At 42.7% G+C, this 25,500-nt stretch overlaps 1 protein-coding gene across 1 annotated transcript in view; it reads right to left on the reverse strand.

Annotated features, from left to right (window-relative positions):
• LOC147019276 (inosine-5'-monophosphate dehydrogenase 1-like) overlaps positions 1-25,500 on the reverse strand; it is a 315,330-nt gene that overhangs the window by 638 nt on the left and 289,192 nt on the right. The window contains exons 2-7 of the mRNA XM_085899653.1: positions 23,249-23,344; positions 18,440-18,583; positions 15,527-15,671; positions 14,964-15,107; positions 14,716-14,799; positions 1-273 (exon numbers count right to left, since the gene is read on the reverse strand). The exon at positions 1-273 is cut by the window's left edge and continues 638 nt beyond it. Of these exons, the coding sequence (XP_085755779.1) occupies positions 252-273; positions 14,716-14,799; positions 14,964-15,107; positions 15,527-15,671; positions 18,440-18,583; positions 23,249-23,282 (573 nt within the window). The 5' untranslated portion in view covers positions 23,283-23,344 and the 3' untranslated portion in view covers positions 1-251. The remainder of the gene's footprint in view (positions 274-14,715; positions 14,800-14,963; positions 15,108-15,526; positions 15,672-18,439; positions 18,584-23,248; positions 23,345-25,500) is intronic.

The following is a 25,500-nucleotide window of genomic DNA, read 5'->3' on the forward strand; positions in this document are numbered from 1 at the left end:
TTTTGTTTACGACATCCCCGGGAGAGCAAATCCACTCAGAAATCGAGGATATTAGAAGACTGCGTCTGCTCAGCCAGAGGAAGAAAAATTTTGCAAAACTAAAAATTAGCAACATTAGGAGGGGGTAGAAAAGAGGAGGGGAACAATTGCTGAATGTGACAACTCCATTCATTCCTGCAAATGTACAAGAATAATGTGGTGAGGATCAGAGTTCAGCGAATACTGTTTCAGGAACATGGTCTTGGTGATGATCAGTACAGCCGCTTCTCATATCTGGAAACATCAAGGACGAGAGGGACAGGAAGTTATAATCATACAAGAAAATTTTTTTTTGAAAAAAAAACACAATTACAACTGGTCAGTTCATAGAACACCTTACCTTGCCTTGTGTTCCAGTATATAATTCAATTGAAATAAAATGATTTTAAAGGCTGTATAAATAAAATCCTGAAGTTTACCGCCGTTGATGCAGAGGCTATTACACCACCTTATCTAACATGTTACATTTGTTCTTCATGCCTGTTGTTCGTGTTCTTTATGATGTCCTTAAAAACTAAATTTCCTGGTGGGAATGATTTTCAATTTTGTTTCACCGTCAGACAGGCAAACAGAGTAATAAACCAATGTCACCCGCAGGGTGACCCGTATCTTGCCAAAAGGTGACCACGTGTGACTTCTTTAAGTTCACACTGAGGTGAACAGAGCTGCTATCCACCAGGAGCGACTCCTTGAGGAATATCTGCCTACGAGAGATTCCGATGAGAATCGTTCTACAGAGTAACCATGAAAAATATGCTTTTGCCTCATAACGTCACCAAATGACGTCATAACGTCTCAAGCTTGACATATCTAGAAAGCACTCAGAGGTGTTCAATTTGAGGTACTACACGATATGGTTCCTAAAACTTGAAAATTTGACCTTGGGGTCAAATATGTTTGACCTCAGGCGCCAACCATGAAGGTCAAGGCCAATCGCCACCAAAAATTAATCAACTGAGCGCCAGACCATGAACTATATTCCCGTGAAGTTTGAAGACGATCCAATCAAAATTACTCAAAAAATAAGGGTTTCGTCGACTCCCCTGATTTGCGACAAAGTGACCTTGACCTTTGACCTTGACCTTCAAAATTTTATGCGCTGAAAGGGACCTCTATAGGTCTCTGATATGCGAAGTTACAAAAATTTCCAATGATAACTGTGCTCTGCAGAGTGATTTATACGTAATTACAGACCGAAAAAAAAAATAATAACATGAAGGTCAATGCCAATCGCCACCAAAAATTAATCAGCTGAGCACCAGACCATGAACTATATTCCCATGAAGTTTGAAGACGATCCGATCAAAATTACTCAAAAAATAAGGGTTTCGTTGACTCCCCTGATTTGCGACAAAGTGACCTTGACCTTTGACCTTGACCTTCAAAATTTTATGCACTGAAAGGGACCTCTATAGGCCTCTGATATGCGAAGTTACAAAAATTTCCAATGATAACTGTGCTCTGCAGAATTTTTTATACGTGATTACAGACAAACAAACAAACAAAAAAACATACAAGCTGATCAACATATCTTGCAAAAACTTCGTTTTGGCAAGATAAAAATATTATCTCGCTCCTCGCTGTGCGTGTGTGATCAGGACAAATTCAGAGCCAAAGTAGTGATGCACTACAGGTTCGTTTTTCCAATTCGTGATCAAAATATAACATTCAATTTACATTAAGTTGTTTGTCGATCATAAATCAACGTTGGTGGACAGAGGACAGACATCAACCAATTGCTTAACCCCACTTATCGCTTTACCTGCGTGGGGTGATTAACAATACACAAGGGGATGAGGAGTAGGTCTTATGGATGGAGCATGATGGCTTTCCACTACTACTTCTATTTCAATGGCCCCGTTACTCCCCCCTTAATGGTGTGTCAACCGGGGAAAGTTTTATGTTTTTTAAAAAACATTTTCTGATTGAAAAATAATCATGACAATTACAATCATTTCAACCAATAAAAATACAAAACAGCCTTCAATAGCCACTGGTGAACGAGTTGAGCACACAAAAGGTTACTGCAAATTATTTTAAAAACATTTTATTGCCTTGTTGCAAAACCATTTAAAAGGCATCAAAACCCATGTTGGACAATCATCAAGATGAGGACGCTTCTTTTGTATGCTGCATATGCCTGCGAGTAGCAAAGGATGCGGCTTTGCCACTGATGCAACCTACAATCCGTCTCTGCTGAGAAAAAAAACAACAACCTGGCATACCTGGTCAGGCACTGCGGTGTTAAGGCCCAGTCACACCTTGACGTTTTAGCCAGCTTATGCCGATTTTTGGAAAATTTGTCTAAAACGCTGGTACACGTCGAATACGTTATGGGTAAGTTTTGATAACATTGAGAGCACGCTGAAAAACACTGCCATACGTCGTTGTACGCTGGCTTTAAACGTTGTACTTTTCGGTTGTCCTCAAATTTTCCATGCTTGAAATTTTAAGACTTATGCCAGCGTATGACTCACACGTTCCGCATAACGCTGGCCATTAGTTGTAGGCACGTCACGCCATCGTTGACACGTCACTTGTGAGTTACTCATAAGTCGAAACACGTCGAGGTAATGTTTAGCGTACCCGAAACTTATTTCTAACCTATGAGTTACGTGTTGTACTCACGTTACGCGATCGGTGACACACACCGACACACGTTACTTGTAAGGTGCTCATAAGTCGAAACACATCAAGGTAATGGTTGGCGTCAGTGTTCCAGACTCCCTGTTTTTTTTTTTTAGTTTTTTCTTTTTCTTCCTTCCTTTGGTATGATGGTGATTTTGACACTTCGATTTCTAGTGCGGTTATAATATAATATAATTAATAGGCTGCCGCTCAACGATTTAAATCATAACCGCACTGTACACTGAACACAGTCATACCGAAGAAAAAAAAAAAACCGGGAGTCTGGAACACTGACGCTAACAATTACCTTGACGTGTTTCGACTTATGAGCACCTTACAAGTAACGTGTGTCGATGTGTGTCAACGATCGCATATCGTGCGTACAACTTATTCCCATCGCATGTGGAGCGTGTGTCATACGGCAAGTACGTCATAAAATTTTCAACATGTTCAAAATTACAAGACGTACTCCACTTACTACGACGTATGATGGCGTACTTTAGCGTTCTATTCACGCATACCAAAACTTACCCATACCGTATTCGACGTGCGCCAGCGTTTTAGACGCATTTTTCAGAGGGTGGCATATGCTGGCAAGATCGCCAAGGTGTGACTGCGATGTTGACACTTCCATTTCTGCGGCAGTTATGATTTGAATCGTTGTGTGGCAGCCTTTTCATAACCTACGCCCCGTCATCGTCGGCGATGCGTGCAGCGCGCTATGCATAAGTAAGACTATCGTTGGGCATAGGTTGTGTAGGCCGACAACAGGTTCAGCATTCGTTGGTACAAGTTATCTATAACACAACGAAACGTTCTGTGTCCGTTACTAATACGTTATGCATAAGACCAAGTCGCTATGAATACGTCCGAATCTTTAAAAAAAAACATCAAAAGTTCAACGTAAGCCAGCGTTTTACATACATTTTAATACGTTGCCATTGCTGGCTAAAACGTCAAGGTGTGACTGGGCCTTTAGTTGGACCATACAGAGCACTTGCAGGTGTTGCTGCAACTCCCAGTGTGAAGGAACCACTTTGTGAGGGTTTCTTGTGCTATTGGTTCACATCGGATTGTTTCAGCGATCCGTACGGCTGTTGATGGTGCACCCGTTACTGATGGAGTCAGAAAGCCCATGACATGAGAGGAATGAGCATTTTCTGGGCTCTTCCAGGGTGCTGCCCTTGACATCCCACGTTGTACTCAAACTGTTGCCATACTTATTATTGCTTGTACTCAAACAACAGGTTCCTGAACCTGTAAAGTCGTTAACTGGCGGTGCCATAAATATGCTTATCGAAATAGTGTTTCTACGTTAACATGGATACTCGGCTTAAAAGTGATGGTTAATCAAAGAGTTGTTCTCTGGTTAGTTCACGCCATAGCATTGCTACATTTTATCCTCCAGTTAACTGCTATATACAGTTGTCCACTGAGTTACAGTATGCATTCAGCTAAAGAAAGGGGAATATGTGGTATTGTGCATATGGTGGAAGCAGAGGGCGACAGTGGAGAGTAAGGGCTGGCTCGGCAGAGATGAGTTAAGGAAGGAGTGTGGAGAGGATGTGCGGAATATGCCTTCTGGATATTGGTGGAATAAAACCTTTGCAGCTCCATTGAATCTTCGACTCTCAGAATACTTATGACACAACACTACTACACTGTGCTTGCAGAAGTATCTTGCAGAGACTTTGAAATTAGTGGCAGCAAATGACAGTGACCTTGTCTTTGACATTATAAAGACCATTTCAAAAGAGGGGCAACAAAAGGAAAAAAAAAATAATAATAAAGGTGTGACTTGTGACGTCAGCAACTTCACTTTTGAGAAGTCGATTGAAGCTACAAGCGGTTCACTTTTATGGGATTCTCTCATTCTGGCCCAGTCAATCCAAGGTTTAATAACTAGAACTTTCAATTGAACCACACTTGGGCTTGCTAGCTGTAAAATATCGATTTGGATCAGGAGAGCCGATTGACATCCTCCATGGCAGTGGCTACGTCAGCTCCTGTGATGATGTTCTCAGGTTCAAAAAGTCTGCTGCGAAGGTTAATGTGAAAGACAGAAATGCTTATAAGGGTCTGTTGAACACCAGAGATCAAATCAATTCATTGTTTGACAATTTTGATCTTCAAGTGTTCACACCCAATAGAAACCGCGAAACTCAATGCATGGCAGTGGAATTCAGCAAACACTCGGTGGTATGCATGTTATCGATGCTTGCATGTTATCCAGCTGTCTGCATATTTACATTTTCATTCTCTTCTATAATGGCCTTTAGATTAACATAGTATTCATGGTTTTAGATTTTCTAACTTGGATTCAGTACCCTTATCAAGTGGATCTGAGATGGAGACTTAATTCCTTTGGTACCAGATCTCTTTGGAGAATCCTTGGCCATCGCTGGTCGGACTTTGTGGCCAACAAGCGGTTGCTGAGAGACTCAAATGAGATTTGTTACCTGCATCGTCTTTCAGCATCAGCTGCAGCTGTATCGACATGTGGCTCGTTTTCCTGACGCTGACCCTGCTCACCAGATTCTCTCAGTGAGGGAACCTCGTGAGTGGAGGAGGCCAATGGGCCGATCACATACCTCATGGTTGCAGCAGGTTGATCAGCATCTCAAGGAGATGGGGATGGGCCAGGCATCTGCCTGGGGGATGGCCAGACGGAGGCCCCTGGAGTACCGGTGGAAAGTGGACGCAGCGACGCGCTGCTCTGGCGCATGCTCCCATACTGTCCTTACCTGACTTGGTGTTGAAAAATACAATTTCTGGTTTCATTTCAGCATTGATAAGCTATGCATGCTATTCACAAAAAATTATGGTCCTGGACTAGTTTTTAATGACTATTGTCAACATAATCTGAGGATTGCCTCCCTTATGCCAAGATCCCACATCTCTCTAAACAAGACATGAACGATGGAAACTGAAGGATCTTGCCCCCTACAGAGTTATATCACTTCAATGGTCAGAAACAAGCCAAATCCCCTGCACTTGAAGTCCATGAAGGTCTTCTCCAGTCACCTGATGAGATGATATGAACAGCATCATAGGTGCTCAAGAATCTGATGTCGAGCTGGTAGCTGTCATTGAACACACACTTGATGATGGCCCAAAAGCAGAATACTCTGGATTCATGGCTGCTACCACGAAAGAGAGTGGTGTTAAGTAACGGAAAGCAATAAAATATCGGTTTGGTCCAGTAATAGATTGTCCACCCTTCCATCTGAACACCGTTCTGACTACACTCATCAACATGATGCAGAATATATGAGTGCGAGTGCTGATACATCAAAGCATCTGATAATCCATACAGGAGGCCTGCATATTTTGATGTCCTTTGGTGGATGCAATGGCACTCTAATGTGTAGCAGCGGCCTGGAAGAGATCCTCAGTGCTGAATTTGATGTTGTTCACATGTTGCTCAGGAAGGCGTGGCCAAAAGCACTCGATGGTTTGAGGATGGTGGTGGAGGCGCTGATGGAGCCTTTCATTCAATCAGGGAAAACCACTGTTGAAGATCTGGAGCAGGTATGAGAACACACTTGTACCTCATGCACAGGACACCTCTGGGTGGATTGCTTGATCAAGCTTATCTTTGTTCTGCATTTGTATATTAGAGCTGAGAGAGAAGGTGATTGGCTGCTCCATCTGTAGTTTGCAAGGATTGTTGCCATCTGGAACTATGCTCGCGACGTACAATGGCATTTTCTGGATGTGGCATCGTCTTTACCAGATGGACCTTCATTGGAGGCTTTTTTGAGAGGAGACCACGTTTACATGGTCCTTTTGGGTGGGTGCCTCGAATGTCCTATCCCTAAGAAATGGGAACGGGCCAGGCATCTGCCTGGGGAATGGCCAGACGGAGACTCCTGGAGTACCAGCGGAAAGTAAACGCAGCGACGCGCTGTGGCACATGCTCCCCATATTTGTATATTGGACAACACTGATAAAACATTTGATGGAACAAAAAACAAACAAACAAAGAAAACAAAAAACCAGGTTCAAATCAGCATATTTTTGGTTTGACCTTGGTATTAGAGTAAGAAATTGACCTTTAATTATCACCATAATGCCTCAAATGGATTCCTCGTGTCAGAAGACAGAAATGGAATCCTTATTAAATATATCAGTTATAGTTGGCAATATTTGCAGGTTTTTTTTCCCATTTACGCTCAAATGGAGGGGAATTGTTACCATAGAAACCAGCCATTTCTGCAAAATGCTCGAGGGTGTGAGTTTGGCATCCTCGAGTTTCAGACTCCACAAGATCTGGAGATACAAAATCAAGAACAACCTTTCAATGGAAGGTTTCCTCACTTTTTCAGGACGAAATGGTCAGTGTAATCCAGTGAAAACATATTACTAAACACTAATTACCCTACGCACGCAAAGTGAAAAGCGGGGTTAAGAAATTGGTTCATGTCTGTCTGTTTTATCAGTTTATGATTGAGGAGCAACTGATTTAAAATGAATGTTACATTTTGAACATGAATCGAAAGACAAGTTTGCCGTTTTAGCATGTTCGTCTGAATTTGGCCTGATTGCACACGCGCAGAGAGGGGAGAGAGATAAGATTTTCCTCCATCTGCCTACCTGGCAACGAAACAAAATTTAAACTAATTCCAAAGAGGAAACGTACTGTATTTAATCAAACGGAAGACCAAGAAAGAACCTGAAAAAGTAGTAAGTGAAGATGGAGTCATCACGAGGAACCTGGATGGGATTCGGGTCTCGGCCGTGACTCCACAACCCTCAAAACCCATCCAGGCACAGCCAAGCGAGCGATACAGAAAAATTCCTGCAAGAATTCACTTCTCCTGAGAGAGATAGATAAACAGAGAGGAATAGAGAGTATGAGAGATGAAAGAGAAGAAAAAGCAAGAATTAGAATGAATAAAGAGAATTGTAGAAATTTTTTTTCGAAAGAAATGTGAAAGGAACAAAGAACAAACATGTCGGGAAGAACCCGGACAGAAAGCTTTCAACAGTTACTCCCCAGGCTCAAACACAGTAACAGGTACAAGCTCCCAGAGGTCTGTCAAAAAAGGACACAAACAGGCACGAGTCACACGTGTTAGATAGGGTGATATAATAGACGCTGGGTAAAATGGCGGTAAAACAAGGAATTAATTTATTTATACACCTTTATTTAAACTTAATTATATACTTTAACACGATACCACAAATCGCCTTCATAATGCTTCGAAGAACCTCCAGTTTTGCAGTACCTGGACATGTTCCATTGGGTGGTGTATGTAAGCGGGGCAGTCATGCGCAGCCCCTGGGAAGTGAGCATGGCATGTGAGAGGGTACAGTAATAGGGTGGAGAAGAGGCCGCCGATACGGCCATATACGATGCTGTTCGACACTGCGTTCGTTGGTGATCAATAAAGCTACATCACCTAAACTGTGACTCAATGTCTTCTAATTAAACAGAGACATGACAGAAGTTAATAGACACCATGATTTTCAAATAATTTATTTATTTAACATTTTAAGAACATTTGATCCATTTTAACACACACACACACACACACACACACACACACACACACACACACACACACACACACACACACACACACACACACACACACACACACACACACACACACACACACACACACACACACACACACACACACACACACACACACACACACACACACACACACACACACGTATTTGGTAGACTTGCCATTTGTAGATTTCAACGCTTCTACTCTTTCAGACATAGAACTAACGAGTTCTGAAATTTTCTCTTGTGGGATTTCTGCCCAGGTTTCAATGATAAGGGTTTAATAATTCTGCCCATGATGTTGGTTTCCTGGACTATTTCCACATATCTCGATCCAATATGGCCCAGAGGTGTTCAATGGGATTCATGTCAGGAGACTGACTTGGCCATGGAAGTCACTTGATCCCATTTCTGTCCTGCTGTTCTTTTGTCTTTTTTTGGAGTGTGGCATGGAGCTCCATCTTCTATGAACAGAGTGTTGTTTTTTTTACCATCTGACGAGTGGAGAAGACAGGGAGAAGTCCATCCTCAAGGATAGAAATGCATATCGTAGAGTTGATGTTGCCAACACACTCCACAAGCTCTGACCGACCAGTGCTCCAGATTGCTCCCCACACCATCACTGAAAAACCACATTGTTTGACAGTTGGCTGCAATCAGTTCAAAGAGAACTCTTGACTGGGAAGTCTCCAGACCCATATGTGTCCACTGTCAGAAAATTGAGCAAATTTGGACTCGTCTGAAAAAAATGGCAGTTTCCCAAAACTCCAAGGGTCTGTTGGCCATCTCGTCAGTCCACTTCTTTCTCCTTTCAATGTCGGCTGGTCTAAGAAGAGGCTTTCTCTGAGCTGCTCTCCCATAGTAGCCCCGTTGATGAAGATACCGCACGGCAGTTCTTGAGCTAACCTGTACCTCCTCTGCAACATCTGCTACCTTGCAACGGGGAGTTTTCTCAATGGACCGCTTGACAGCTCTAAGACACCTTTTTGAGGGCCCAAGATCAACCAGAACGGGAAGCTGTGGACTCCTTGCCTAACAAATCACCCGACTGACCGTAGAAAGTGGAATGCCAACGTTCTGCGTTATCCGACGCTGGCTGACTCCACCTTCTGAATGGCCAACAATTCGTCATCTTTGCAAATCAGAAAGTTTGTGTGCTCCCTGGGTTCGAGGCATAGTTAATTGTCGCACAAGACACAGGAATTAGTTTCTGCAAAGAAATAGTCAAATATTAGTACAAATCACTGAGTAAAACTGCCTTATACAGATGAAATGAATAAATTTAAGGTGTCTATTTCCTTCTGTCATGTATAAGGGAGGTGTATAAGACCATTTCAGTCGTGCTAAAGTTCAGTTTTTTTTTGTTTTATTTGTTTTTCATCGATCTGAATTTTTTTTAATTGAAGTATATATTTGAACACTGCATGGGGTATCGCATTCTAGGAACTCTCTCTGGTTGCAACATAAATTGTTCAAGGTTTAAAAAAAAAAAAAATCATAATCCACCAAAGAATTACATATCAAAAATCAAGAAAAATATATTTAGTGGAAAAATTATTTCACAAGGGGTCAATTTCTTGACCTTCAGACCATTTCCAAAACATGAATGCCCATGGATTAGGCAGAATCAGGTCAATGTACCAATGTTTTGAAGGTCAATCTTTCATCTAAAAAGCTAAATCACTTCCTTATACATGAATTCAGTGTACCCCTACCACATAGTGCCAGTAATGACGCGAAGCTTGGAAGCTCGTACTGTGCTCCACAATACAGGTATATGGTCAAGTTTTAACAACAGAATCACCACATTCAAGAGCTTTGATGATGGAATGCACATGAGTACTCGGGGAGTCAACGTTGCAACATGTATTCGGTTACTCATGATAGTCTGGGGTTTTTTTGGTGTGGGGGGGGGGTCTTCTTCACCGACAGAACAATTATCACAGACACCCCAACACTCAGAGCAAGCAATAGTGTAATCCAGTTCTTGCTTACGGCACTTACAAAGACATGGGAGCCGCTTCTAAGTCTGCTTGGATGGGCACCATCATCCCACCAGTGATCCTCCATCCCCATTCCAAAGGATCAAGAGAGCATCCTTTCCATGTTTGTACTTGGTGATGCACGCGGAGACCGGTATTTGGCAGCTGACGATGTAGGTGCCAACATTCATGGATGGATTTGCACTTTAATCACAGCAATAAGTTTGAGGTACTTTCTGTGTCACATCAAGTTGAGCTCCTCAGTCAATTTTCCACTGCATACTATGTTGAGTGCCTTCTCACCAGCAGAAGCAATGTCTGACTGGGGAGACTTGCGATCGTCCAACCTCTCTGCCACTTCTCTGAAGGAACTGTCACCTTGCTTCCCACAGTGCTGGTGGATCTGCTCAAGTGGGCACAGTCTTTTGTTGAAGGACCTTCCATGTAGCCGTCGAAGATTGCCGTCACCTTCCCAAACCTCAGCACATAATGGCAGTAATGTTGAGCGATAGATTCAAATGTATCCACTTGGTCCCACGGAATTATATGCAGCAGGGCACCACCATCCAGGAAGCACATGGTGTACAGTCATCACGTCAGGACCACATTTCATCCAACGGAATGGAATCCCAAATGGACTTCACCAACTTCTACATGTCAGCAGGTGACAGAACATTCTTTGTTCTGAATAATGTAGATGGGAAGCTATAAACTTCGTGCTTGAAAGAGTCAGCGAGATCACCAGACTGAGTCGCGATATTAAACTGGTCTCTGAAACAGAAGTTGGGTGTCGATCTGAACCTCATCATTATCGGTTCTGATCAGCGATTTTCATCTAAGTGTCACGGCTTGATCCCTCTTCCGAAATATGTATTAAAGTATACCCTGTCATTTCATGGAATCGTGATCTTTTCACCAACGATTTTCGCATGGTCTACGTTCACATCATTCCCTGCAACAATACCATACCACTGGCAATACTATTCAATGTGGGCTTGCTACTGAATGGAATTCTCAGGGAAAGGGAGGCCAAAATGTCCCTCACATCAGACAAGTCAATCACCTGGTCCTGGTGCGTTCAAGGTTTTCTTTTTAGATGGGTCCGTGTGCTGCTCACTTGTTTCGTACATCACGGAGCTGAACTCTTGGACTGAATTATTCAGTTCAGCACACATGGGCCTTGACAACACCCAGACAGAGTGCTGTGCTGCTGACATGCCTCATCCCCTCGTTAGACCACCGGTTGTCTTCAAGCTTCTCATCAGAACTTGTTCTAGGACGAGGTCATCTGATAATCCAGCCCAATACCTGTCTGCTCTCTGTACTACATGTAGGCCATCTTCGATCTGTGAATAGACATCAGGGTGTTCTATACTGAAGATATACATGAAGCGATTTTGTGTATATATTGTGTCCGGCAGAAGCCAGACATGGCAGCATTTCATACCTGGTCTGCAGGTGATCTTTTCAGTCACCAGTTTGTTCAGCTCACATGAACCTTCTCACAATGTCTATCATTGTCACATACTGCAACTGAAGCTTAGCTATACGCAAATCCTGCACGGACATCGCTCTGTCCCCGTACGTTGCTCAGAATTTGTGACGAGTTCACATCTGACGGGGTTATCTTGCCTGAAAATCAGATAATCATCGATAATGGCTCCAGGCCTCAATTCCTCATGATATTAATTTCTTCCTCATCCATATGGACTGAGAGATCGACCGTCTCCTCTTCAGGAGCTTGCTTGAATGTGATTGCTCCGGTATCCTCGCCCCTCTGATCGGATTGAGGATTGATCGGTATCAAAGTTTTGCACGCTTTCGATACGAGAATGATGATGAGAGCAGTGTCAATGAGCAAGTGCTCACGGATTGGAGCTCACAATCTCTTTTCCGGTCAGCATGTGTGGACCAATGTGGCCTGCGTATATCAACTCGAGTAGTTCCTGTCGTCACGACACGGACATCAAGTGGCTGGACTAAGGTACATCGTGTGCAGCGAAGCACTGTGGATAATTGGTGCAAGCTCGAGGCTCTATCTCGGCCAATTATGTAAATGATCTTGATAAGAATCGATGAAACCTGACTGCTGACATGCAAAGGAAGATTCTTATTGATGATGCCACTCCCACAGGAACGCAACTTATCAGACAAAAATTAATCTTCCAGCAAGGCAACGATTCCAAAACACGGCAAATTTGATGGTAATAGGACAAAGGAATCTTATGAGAAAATTGGCGAATCCAAATAAAGTCTGGAACACACACACAGAACACTTACGCCCCTCTCCGTCTTCACAGCAGCTATGAAGGAATCATTTGGTTTCAGTGCTCGAGGAAAGAACGTGTTCCAATCTCTGATATGATGCTGCAAGATAGCAAGAGATGTGGTTTAATCGTGATATAGAAACCACCGCTCCTGCAAGGGTTTGAGGGTAATGGAGTAGCGGCTGAAATCCGAATTCAGGTTCCTCCTAATGACTCCATCTTTGTTCTTTACTTCTTCGGGTTCCTTCTTGGTCTTCCGTTTGATCACTGTGGCCCGAAGAATTCTTGTTCCATGCTGAGTGAGAGTGCTTCAAAGGGCCATATATTTATTACATCATAAAAAGTGGCAAAATTTTCGACCCTGCATGTACCGTGCATGCCCCTCTGCTTCCTTCAATTTCTTCCCAACCTCGTGTATTTTATTTTCCCAATATTGTTCTACCCTCTATGCTCTCCAATTCCCTTGTCTCAGTTTGGAAGTCCTCAATGTAACCATTTCATTTCCTGTGCCATACATAATGCAGGTATGGCTCAATTTGCACCAACTACCAGTCTGGCACATCTAAATTGTAGAAACACAAGGCCTGTTGCTTTCATATTAAAAACAGGGCAGTGGCTGCTCCTCGGTATAGATCCCTCTGCTTTTTCAGCCATCAGACCTTCTCCGGCAACTCCAAGATGCACGATGCATTTTCCGAGTAACCCCCTTCTGGTTCAACTCTCAAAAATCAAGGCTTACTGCACACCACACCTACAATCGTTTATTTTTTCTCCTCTTTTTGTGGAACAGTCATTCTGAGGCCTTTCAATTCCACCCTTGTGTCCAAGAATTCAGGCAGGTGGCTATGCCTGGTGTTGGCTTAGCGGTCATGGTGGCTGGCTTGGGATCTTTGGGTCCCGAGTTTGAGCCGCCGTCAGCCGCTGAATTAACACCAGGTGGGGTTGACTCAGCCTGTCATCCTTCTGAGGTCGGTGAAATGACTACCAGTGTCCTGGTAATATGGGCATTGCATCAGCGACACAGCCGCACCCTCAGCCAATGATGCTCCCCACAGCTGTGTGCTGTATACGAAGGAGGAGGGGGAGTCAGGCAGCACACCACACCACCATGTCACCCCTATCCCTACTCACAATCTACCCCCATTCAGGTCAGGTCAGGTATGGGAGCATGCGCCAGAGCAGCACGTCGCTGCGTCCACTTTCCACCGGTACTCCACGGGCCTCCGTCTGGCCATCCGCCAGGCAGATGCCTGGTCCATTCCCATCTCCTTGAGATGCCGATCAACCTGCTGCAACGAGACACGTGGTCGGCCCATTGGCCTTCTCCACTCATGAGACTCCCTCGCTGAGATAATCTGGTGAGCAGGATCAGCGTCAGGAAAACGAGCCACATGTCCATGCAGCCGCAACCGACGCTCACAGACTATGTAGGTAACAAATCTCATTTGAGTCTCTCAGCAACCACTCGTTGGACACAAAGTCCGACCAGCGATAGCCAAGGATTCTCCAAGGAGACCTGGTACCAAAGGAATTAAGTCTCCGTCTCAGATCCTTGGTCAGAATCCAAGTCTCACATCCATAGAGCAAGACTGGAAGCACAAAGGACCTGAAAACTTGGACTTCCATCCTCCCGCACAGGTACCGGCAGCGCCACCCCCATTATCCAGTGAATCCATGACTCCCCATGCCTGACCCAGACATCTGTTGACTTCTGACTCACAGCCAGCAGAGACATGAATATCACTGCCAAGGTAAGTGAATCTCTCCACAACCTAAACATCCTCACCACAAACAGGCACAGACAGGATAGCAGCATCCAAGATGTCATTGAAAGCCTGGATCTTCGTTTTGACCGAGGAAACCCATAATCCCAGCGGCTCTGACGCCGCATTCAGCACCTCGAGGGTCCCCAAAAGGATATCTGAAGTCTCCACCTGGTATTAATTCAACAGCAAGTGGGATTTGAACTCAGGATCCTAAGATCCCAAGCCCACCACCCTCAGAGGCTCAATGGAAGACTAATTTTGAGGAGAAAATTGAAAAATAAGGAAATTAGATATTACTATTGATACCCCCATTAACCATACTTAACCAAATCTTTTACTTGCAAGCTGCTGTATTTCCGACCTCACTCATTTTTTCTGGCTGTTTGTTCCTTTGCTTGTGTGCAACTGTTTCCCCACTGTCAGTTTATTATCTTTTTACTCTCTGTCACTTGTTCTTCCACGAGCCCTGATCTTGTGTATATTAAAAAACAAACAAACAAGATTTTGCTTACGAGTAGAGTCCATGTACGCCACCTTCCACCTGTGAAGACATGGTGCGCTTCTCAAATCGCAGCTCCCCAGAATACATCATCGCACTGCATGGGAGAGGTTGGAAAAGAGGTTAAAAAAAAAGAAGAGGTTGGTGGAAAGTAATGCGAAGCACTTCAGAACGTTACACCAACATAACTGACCGACTGGAGTCCCATTAGCACTCGTCATCCACCCTTTGAATGACCTTGTTCCCAAATGTTGTTCTCACCGCAACACAGAGAGACTCTTAGCACCGATATCCTGGCAACCGTGCCGTACACCAGCCAACAGATAAGGCACAAACTTGTGAATGGAACCCTTATCTTGCACCAAGCCTGAAACTCCCTGGGCCACCTTTGTCTGGTCATTCTCACTGCCACACAAAAAAAGGGCATGGTCAACACTTGGCACCTTTGCAAATCAAACCACCATAATATGCTTATTCACAGTCGCAGCAACCACATTTGCATGCTTCGTCCATTACCCAGGTGTTGCGGTGAATGTGAATTAGCATCTTGTGTAGAGGGTTGTCCACACATGGGAGGGTGGAGGAGAAGGTTGGGTGTAAATTGAGAAATGCAGTGGAAAGGGGTACGAGGAGAAAATAAGAGAAGGTAATTAAATGTTGGGGGCCTTCTGAGGACAGAAGGAAAGATGGCGTGGAGGTGGGAGAGGAGAGCGGGATTAAAATTTTAGCCTTTAAAAAAAAAAAAAAAATGTAATAATAATAATGTGTAGATTTAATACATCGTTGACTCCAGGTTGTTTGCTTTGTGATACTACAATTCAAACCTGAAATAACGATTCTGACTACTTTTGTTCTTCTCCATTGCATCCAGAGACCCCATTCCACGATACTTCTTGAGACGAACACCATCCGAAAAAAAGTATTCACCAGGAGCCTCGGATGTAGCAGCAAGGAGAGAGCCCATCATCACTGGAAGGGCATCGAGTTTCAGAAAAAGAAAAAAAAAAACAACAAACAAACAAACATCAACACGATTATCACAACATTGAACCTTTCTTGAGATATACTTTAGAGTTTCGAGGCTCAATCCATCCATCAGGACCATACTCTGTGCAGAGCGTTGGTGCTGCCAAAGCAGTCTCCTTGGCCATTGGACACAATCCTGGACGGGTCGCCACTCCGACACAGGATACCAGCAAGCTGGCACTCATTTTGCTGACCTCAGAAGGATATCAGGAAGTTTCAACCCCACCTGGTATTAACTCAACAGAAAGTTGGATTTGAACTCAGGATCCTAGGATCCCAAGCCCACCACCCTAAGAGGCTCAATGGAAGACTAATTTTGAGGAGAAAATTGAAAAATAAGGAAATTAGATATTACAATTGATAATAAGCACAAGCAGAGTACCCGCTCTACGGGCGATCTTGCTCAAGCATGCAATACGTTCTTCGGACACTCCCTTTATTTAGGGGGTGTATAGGCAACAGACCACTGCTTCAATCACTCCTGGAAATAAAAAATAACCCTGGGTGGGTTTGATCACTGGCAAAAACATGCATACATAGTATGTGTATATATATATATATATATATATATATATATATATATATATATATATATATATATATATATATATATATATATATATATATATATATATATATATATATATATATATATAAATAATACATCGTGGTTAGATAGCTCATATAATTACAGTCTCACCCCACCCCTCCCTAATGGAAGAAAATGGCAAGAATGGCAAAAAAATAAAAATAAAAATTCAAAAGTCGATGGAATCAAACGAAACGTACACATTCACTACTTCAGGGTGCCCTCATTAATCCCTGAACGTTTCAGCTTCCTCGGTCAAATCCTCTCGGAAGAGCAGATGAAACATACATACATAGGCTCGATACATTCCCTCGATTATATATCGACATTCATTTTAAAATGGGTCACAAATAATATTTGTTTTAATTACAAGAATCCACTGGACAAATAAAAATGCAACAATGAAGAAACACTTCATAAAAGTTCTGGATCCTGAACAATGAACAGAAGTGTCGATTCTTGCCGAATGGTGTCGTCGGTTGTTGAATCTGCACTGGTTTAGCAAACAAATGTTGTTCAGCAAATTAAGTGCAGATTCGGTAAACGACAAGTTGCATTTTTCCACATTCTTCGTGACAAACTGGTCCTCGATAATCATGCCTGCATCATCAAAAACGTTACTATGGTAATCGCTGTCATAATAGAAAATGTGCCGTCTAACAGAGTGAAAATCTGAAGGGTCAGAGCGGCTTTACAGTCACAACTAGAAGGGCATTCGGTAGAGCGCATACCTCCGGCCTGTCATGCCTGATCCACGAGAACAGATCAAACCCAATACATTTTTGAGATATCGTGCTATATATCATTTTTGGCTCTATCTCTCAATGGTGAAGAATCGCTTAAAAAAAATTATCAGATCCGGATCTGGAACCGGAACCAGATCTTCACCAAAATCGAATCAATTCGGCGTGGTCATACACCCAACTTGTCCACCAAGTTTCGTCCGAATCCGTCAACAACTTTTTGAGACATCGTGCTAGATATCCTTTTTGGCCCCGTCTCTCAATGGTGAAGTATCACTTTAAAAATTTTTAGTAGTCGGATCTGGATCCGGAATGCGGATATTCACATGAATCTAATCAGTTCGTCCTTGTCACACACCGAACCTGTCCACAACTTTTTGAGATATCTTGTACACAAACAGACAGACAAACAGAAAGGGGTGAAAACATAACCACCTTCACCTTCGGTCATTACCATCCCAATTGGGGTCAATGCACTTTATTCAAATGACAGTAAAATTAAATCACCTGAGATACGATTACTGGTTTTCCGTGAAAGGTAAATACACACGCAGATCACCGAACATGTAGATTTTCTATCTCAACTGCATAAAGGCACCATTTGTTAACCTCCGCCATCGAAGATGGACTGAGGTTACTGTTTTCACCCCTGTCTGTTTGTTTGTTTGTGAACAGTATTACGGAAAAACTCAACTGATTTCGACGAAACTTGGTGGGGGGATTAGGTATGGTCCAAGGATCATGCCATTAGATTTTGGACTTGGTCCAAAGTCCAATATGGCTGCTATAGCAGCCATTTTGAAACAATATTTGAATTTTTGTTTTTGCATTTCTACATGTTTTAAGTGATTTCCAACCAAAAAAAAAAAAAATTTGGTAGAGGAAAAAAAAAAAGAAAATTTTGCAACTTTTTTTCAAAAAAATTTCGATTTTTTTTTTGGCATTTCTACATGCGCGTCGATCTAGTTTAGTTTATTCAATCGTGGTTCAGTAGAGTCTGATCCGTTTTGACCTGCAATGAATAGGATATCAGGTTCACTTAAGTGACCCAGCAGTATTGGCGGCGGAGGTTTTGCACTCTACCGAGTGCTCCCCCTCTTGTTAACTTTTGTCTTTCACCGCAAATGGAAATGGTTGGGTGAAGAAGATTCTTTAGAGATGCTCTGAGAGTACGTGTGCAATGCCGTATTGATCATATAGGAAAGTCACAGTGTTGGAAATGGGAATTTGGGTTCAGACTTTGCATACAATTTGCTGAACATAAACCGAGCAAAGTTCAAACGGACTGGTAAAACAGATAACAGACCTCAACGTAAATGATTGAAGTTACCAATGAAAGATAAGAGGCCGAAACTGACGGAAACATTGGGTGCACTTACCGGTGGATGCTCCGAGGGCGAGTGCCTTGATGATGTGGCCAACAGTCTGAATTCCACCATCGGCAATCACAGGTACGCCAAAGCGCCTTGCATACTCAGCCACTTTGTACACGGCTGTGCCCTGTGGCCGACCCACAGCCATCACTGCAACCACAAAGAGAAAGCAGCACTGACGACTCGTCCCACCCAAGAGGATCTAGCCTCACATAGACAAAAGGAAATGGATGAGGCAGATTTCTCACAATTAACTCTTTGGTAAAATGATGACGATTCAGGAACAATGTTATGCTTCATCATACACACCAACCACAAATAATGGGAAATTATTGGCATTTCCATGCATTTGACAGGCGGGTGAGAGGAGGTGGGGGGGGGGACACGATGAAATTTTTTTTTTTTGTAGCAATCTCTGACGAGGATGGTGCAGTGGTCCAAATGTTTGAGCAGCTCCAGGGAGGCATTCTTTCATTTCTGGTTGCTGGAATGTGATACCAGGGAAAGCTGCATCATTTAAAAACTGCTTTCCAGATTTAAAAATCAACGGTAGATCAGAAGTGGCGTTAGGGGCATGCAACCCATGCAATTGCACAGGGCTCGAAGATAACAAGGGGCCCCCACACGACCAATCGTGGTTCACAATCTTTGAGACGTGGCCCCCGAGGATGGATCTCAAAAAAAACTTGTTTAATTCTTCAGATGAATACATAGACATTGTTTAACAAATACACACGACAATTTATTGTACAATCACAAAACAATCCCCCAGGCCTCATTAGTAAATGGACAAACCCATGGGAACAAAAAAACAAAAAGGGGAAAAGGGTTAAAAATAAATAAATAAATAAATAAACAAAAACAACAACAAAAAAAATCATCCGAAATTAAATTTCTTACATTGCACAAACAACAGAACCACAAAAGAATCCTCGGTCAAGCACATGTGCTGGGGCGTGTTCAATTACCAATCAGCTTGGAGAGTGCTCGCCAAGTGGCTTAAGCACTCAAGCAAAAACACCGACAAGGAACGGCTGGCTAGGTAAGCAATCGCAAGCCGATTGCTAATGGAACACACCCCCGGATAAGCTTTTTGCACGAGTTCGTGTACATGGTTGGCGGTGTCGGGTGAGATCATGGGGTAACTGTTATTCTCATCGCATAAAACAATGAAGCAGTCACTCATAATACCCTCTCCCATCACCGACGGGAGTGGTGCTGCATGGAACACATTTACGAAGACAATCTGTGTGGCCCCACCTTGGGAACCCCAGGTGAGGGGGGCCAAATGGGGGGGGGGCAAAGTCGTTACAACCTTTGCCTTATGATCCGTCGTCCCCTTGGCAAGTTTAGTTGGTCGAGATTGCATAAGTAACGACTGAATACATCAACGTCAGACAGACGGACACCAAAATGCGTATTTTCATGTTACGACAGATTGAGAGGACTCACAGGGGGCCCCACTGGGCTACTATTGCATTTTGCATGGGGCCCCCAAATAACTAACGCCACCTCTGTGGTGTATGAAATTACGTTTGTAGTTGTGACAATAAGTTCAGTTATCACACGAGGCAAGAGAAAAACAATCAACGTTTGGCAGAGGGAAGGGGAAAAAAACAAAATGGTAGAAGAAAAAGAGGATGCAAGGATTCCATCCCATCAGAAGAATCCTACACACTTTTAATTACTTTGTGACGCAGTTTGAGCAACAACCACAACGACTGCAAAATATTTTTCAGTAAAAAAAAAAAAAAAAAAAAAATGCAGTTTTTTTTACACTTTATGAACAAAACCAAGTATCGAATCACTCAGCCTCTTCAGGTCAACATTAAACTTGATCTCAAAGTTCTATATGACTATGTATTGAATAAATAGTTTGGGTCTTTATAAATGGAAGAATGAGAAGTTATCAAATGGGCAATATGATCTGATCAAATTGAACCAACCTTTCTCACACAAAGTTAAAATTATGATAATAGTAATAACAAGTCTGAAGACGACGATGGTTCACGAGCGGTATTTGACGATGTAGATTGTTTCAGAAGTCAAGGATGAGACAATGTGATAATTTTTGACCAAGTTTTAAAAATTATCAACATGATACGAGTGACAGGTTATTAGCTGCAAAATGTTAAAAACCCGGTTTCGTTCAACAACTTTCAAAATTTGACCTTTGCATAACCTTTAGAGGTCACAAAACAATGTTGTGGACATTAAAATAAGGAAACAGGATACGTGCTATAGCTTATTGGAGTTAGTTCATCGAAGAAGGTCGAAAACCCGGTTCAATTCCCACAACTTTGAAAACTTCACCTTTGTCAACTTTAAAGGTCAAAGGTCAAGGATTATGACCTTTGGTGCAAAACTTCCTCTGGAACATTCCAGGAACAATATAACGTCATATAGGCTATAGGGCATTTCGCACTCCTCGGATTATCCATACTTTGATGAAATCAGCGTAAAAACAAACTTGAAGGGGGCGCCACGGGCAAGGTGTTCGAGATAGAGCAAAATGGTTTCAAGACTTTCGGTGGGGAATGACCTCAAGATTATGCATAAAAAAAATATTGTCATCCTTGCTCTCAAAGTTTGGGTGGTCGTATGATTTTTATGTCAAAATTCACAATTTTCTAAGTTCGTGACCTTGTGACGAAAATGAAAAATCGAGCTCCGTGGGGCTATGCAGGTGCCATTGGGCTAACCAAATACCGAAACCCCTGCCAGATTCGACAAACCCCCTCGGAGAAGATGCAAATTGAAATCGGCAACCCCTAAAAACATGTTTTTTGGGCATGACTCCGCCCATAATGGGCGCACCACGCCCATTCTCAGGAAAACACAATGAGATCATGATATAAACCTCCCACCAAAATTTTATCAGGATCGGTTCAAAACCCACGGAGCTATGCAAGGGACAGACAGACAGACAGACAGACAGACACACCAATAACGAATACAGTGGTCACTTACTTTTTCATGAACCAATAACGAGTCCACTTCCAAAGAACTTCAATGCAAGAGGAGGCCATGAGACCAATGAAGCCTCTGCAATGGTTGCCAATGTATGGTTGTTTGCCCGTGTACTATCCTTTGCAAATGCTGAGCATCAAGCAAGAAAGCAGCACACACCATTTTAAAGGTTTTGGTAGGACTCAGCCAGGGCTCAAATGACCGACCTCTCAGACGGACGGCTCTAACCATTACACCACCGAGTCTTGTGAACAACGCAACAGGCTCCTCAGAGTGCATAATTTAATAGAATGGTCGGCTAGCAGGATGGCATCGAGGTAGCACACTCGCCTCTGAGCTGTCTAGCATCTCGTCTCAGCTACAAACTACCATCCTGGTGTCTTGCAGGCAGGGCGAGGCATCAATGTGTGTGCCGTCCCTCGGATGGATGTTAAACGGATGTCCCATCAGCCAGCACTCATTGGTGGACGTTAAAGATCGCACGGTGTCCTTCGTGAAGAGTAAGCAAGCTGTCGCCGGCACTGAACAAATTCAAAATTTCTGCTCTAACCTCGAGGAGGCACTGACTGCATCAGCAGCACAGCCGTGCCCTCAGCCAATGATGCTACTCGTACAGCTTTATGCTGCATACTAAAGAGGAATAGAACTGCATGTACAGTTTGTATGAAGCCAATAAATTCGTTCAAGCCAACATTTATCAAATCGCACTTTACCCCGCTGTGAAAATGCTGCGATCAAACAATGGACATCTCACGGAACTCGTGGTCTCGCACGAGGATGAAAATGACCATTTGCAGATACACTCCTGAATTGTCGAACTCAAACTGCCTTTTGAAAGTTGCATGGCCAAATCAGATGCAGTTTTAAAATTTCTTCAAACCTGATCTTTATACACTTGCTCTTTATTACATTATTAGCCCCCGTTGGACTTGTTCCGAAACGGGGGCTGATGTGGAGATTTGGTCTCGATTTGTGTCCATGCGTGTGCGCGTACGTGCGTCCGCAACCATATCTCAGACATGTATGAAGGAATTTTATTCGTACTTGGCACAAAGACAACACATGATGGTATACATATGCACATCATTTTGTTTTGTGATGTGATCAAAGATGGCCGACTGGCGACCATTTTAGTTGTAAAAAAAGCAAACAAACTCTGTGTCGAACACGTCCTCCATTTCTTTCTTCGACATGCATTTACCGATCTTGTTCAAACTTGGCATACAGATAAAGAATGATGGCTTACATATGCACGTAATTTTTTTTTCAAGATGAGATCCAAGATGGCAGACTGGTGGCCATTTTCTTACTTGAACGTGTCCCCAACCATTTCTCTGACATGCATGGTGCAACTTTGTTCAAACTTGGCACAAGAACAGTACATGATTGCATACACGTGTACAGTACCTCACTTTATTTTGTGATCTGATCAAAGATGGCCGACTGGTAGACTGGTGGCCATTTTAGTCGTACACAAATATGGGCTAGCCCTTGAACTCCGTTAAGCAAAATTACGAAGATGACGAGGGCTATGACGTTTTATGTCTTTTATAAAACAATGAGCTATTAATCCAAAAAGAAAAGCACTAAAAATGAAATTGCTTGATTCAACAAAGAAAAGAACTACCAAAGCAAGAAGTACCATTCCTCAAGAATAGATAATCTTTCCCCTGATGAAGTACAATCCTGCCAAACAAATCATCACCGAAATGGAAAACATGAATTGGGAAACAAACTTCACAACATTATATGCTATATTAATTAACATTAAAAAAACAAGCATTGCAAGGTTTTTAGGATTGCAAAAGAAAGACATGGAATGTTAATGGGATTGAATGGACTTACCTTCCTGCGTGATACAGATAGATCCACTGCCCATGCCAACTCGTAAGGCATCCACTCCTGCATCAATCAGGTTTTTTGCTTGGGCTGCTGTCACGACTACAAGTGCAACCAAACAAGCACAATATTAAGTATTTGGACCAAAACATGAACAAAGGATTCAGACACACTTTTATATTTTACACCAAAGTGAAACAGTAATATCTATCCATAATGAAGCAGATATATAGATACATAAATAAACAAATAAATAGACTCCTCCCATGCTTTTCTAGCCAACATAAGGTAAAACATTCACAAATAGTATATACATGAGAATCCCAATGCAACACACCCTCTTTGCTGCCCAACAGGTTTCATCACTTGTTGGCGAATCATCAGCGACAGCGGAGACAAAAACGCAAACCACCGAGGCTCCCAAGCATGTACCACATGCAACGTCAATAGCAGTTAACACATAAATGAAAACAATACCCAATCAAGTATCTCATCTGTAATTGGAGGGACTAGCTGATTGGTCTTGCAAACAATTATAAATTATCTCAGGTAAAACCAATCACCTTCAAAATCACACACCAAGTTAATTGGCCTCCACCTGTGTTAAATTGTACTGATTATGATTATTTCAGAATAAAATCAGCTGTTCCTGGAGGTTTTCTCTGCTGGGTAGTGCATTTCACAGCAAAGACTCAACCATGAGCCCCAAGGAGCTTTAACAAGACGACCGGGATAAAGTTGTGGAAAGGCACAGATCAGGGATGAGTATAAAAATATTTCAAAGGCCTTGAATATCCCTTGGCACACAGTCAAGACAATCAATAAGAACTGGAAGATGTATGGTAGCACCATGACCCTGCCAAGATCAGGCTGTCCCTCCAAACAGGATGACCAAGCAAGGAGACTGATCAGTGAGGTCACCAAGAGGCCAATAGCAAATTTGAAAGAGCGACAGACCTTTATGGCAAAGACTGGTCACTGTGTGTATGTGATAACATGCCAAGCACTCCACAAGTCTGGCGTGTACGGTAGGATGGCAAGAGGGAAGCCATTACTCAAAAAAAGCCCACCCTGAGTCCCATTTGAGGTGTGCAAAAAGCACTCCGTTGATTCTGAAGCCACGTGGCAAAAGGTTTTGTGGTCTGACGAAACCAAGATGGAAGTTTTTGGCCAAAATGCAAAAAGTTATATTAGGCACAACCCAATACAGCACATCACCCAAAGAATACCATCCCGACTATGAAGCATGGAGGTGGCAGCATCATGTTATGGGGATGTTTCTCATCAGTAGGGATTGGGGCACTTGTCAGGATGGAAGGAAAAATGGATGGAGCAAAACACAGAAAAATCTTTGAGGAAAACCTGCTGCCCTCTGCAAGAAAGTTGAAATTGGGATGGAAGTTCACCTTTCAGCATGACGACCCGAAGCACACAGCCAAAGCAACACTGGAGTGGCGAAGGAACAAAAATATAAATGTTCTTGAGTGGCCCAGTCAGAGCCCTAACCGAAATCCAATCGAAAATCCGTGGCAAGACTTGAAGATTGCTGTCCATCAACGCTCCCCACACAACTTGACTGAGCTTGAACAGTTTTGTTCAGAAGAATGGGCAAATATTGCCGAATCAAGGTGTGCAAAGTTGTGGAGACCTTTCCCAACATACTCACAGCTGTAATTGCTATCAACTAAGGGGGGTGGACACTTACCAACAAGGATATTCAAGTTTTTAAAATATATTTTAAATTAATTTTCTGAAAATTGTAGAATTTATTTTTCACTTGTAAGTTGTGGGTTACAATGTGTAAAAAAGGTGGAAAAAGTCTGATTTAATGCAATATATATTGCTCTAATGCAATATTTATACAAATATATATATATATATATATATATATATATATTTGTATAAATAAATTAATATATATGTACAAATATAAATGTGTAAAAATATATAAATGCATACACACACACACACACACACACACACACACACACACACACACACACACACACACACACACACACACACACACACACACACACACACACACACACACACACACACACACACACACACACACACACACACACACACGTAGGCGGCGATGGGTCGCCGAGCATGGAAACTAAAAGAAATAGAGCAAATTGGATGTCATATAGCGGATAGGGAATCACCTTAAGATTATGCATATCAAATCTCATCCAGTTCCATCTACTGATAACTACTCTGTATCCATTTGAATGAAAAGTACTGAAAATGCG

Source organism: Eptatretus burgeri, chromosome 10, assembly GCF_056783735.1.
Source record: "Eptatretus burgeri isolate ZD-2024b chromosome 10, Ebu_testis_v1, whole genome shotgun sequence".
NCBI classification, from domain to species: domain Eukaryota; kingdom Metazoa; phylum Chordata; class Myxini; order Myxiniformes; family Myxinidae; genus Eptatretus; species Eptatretus burgeri.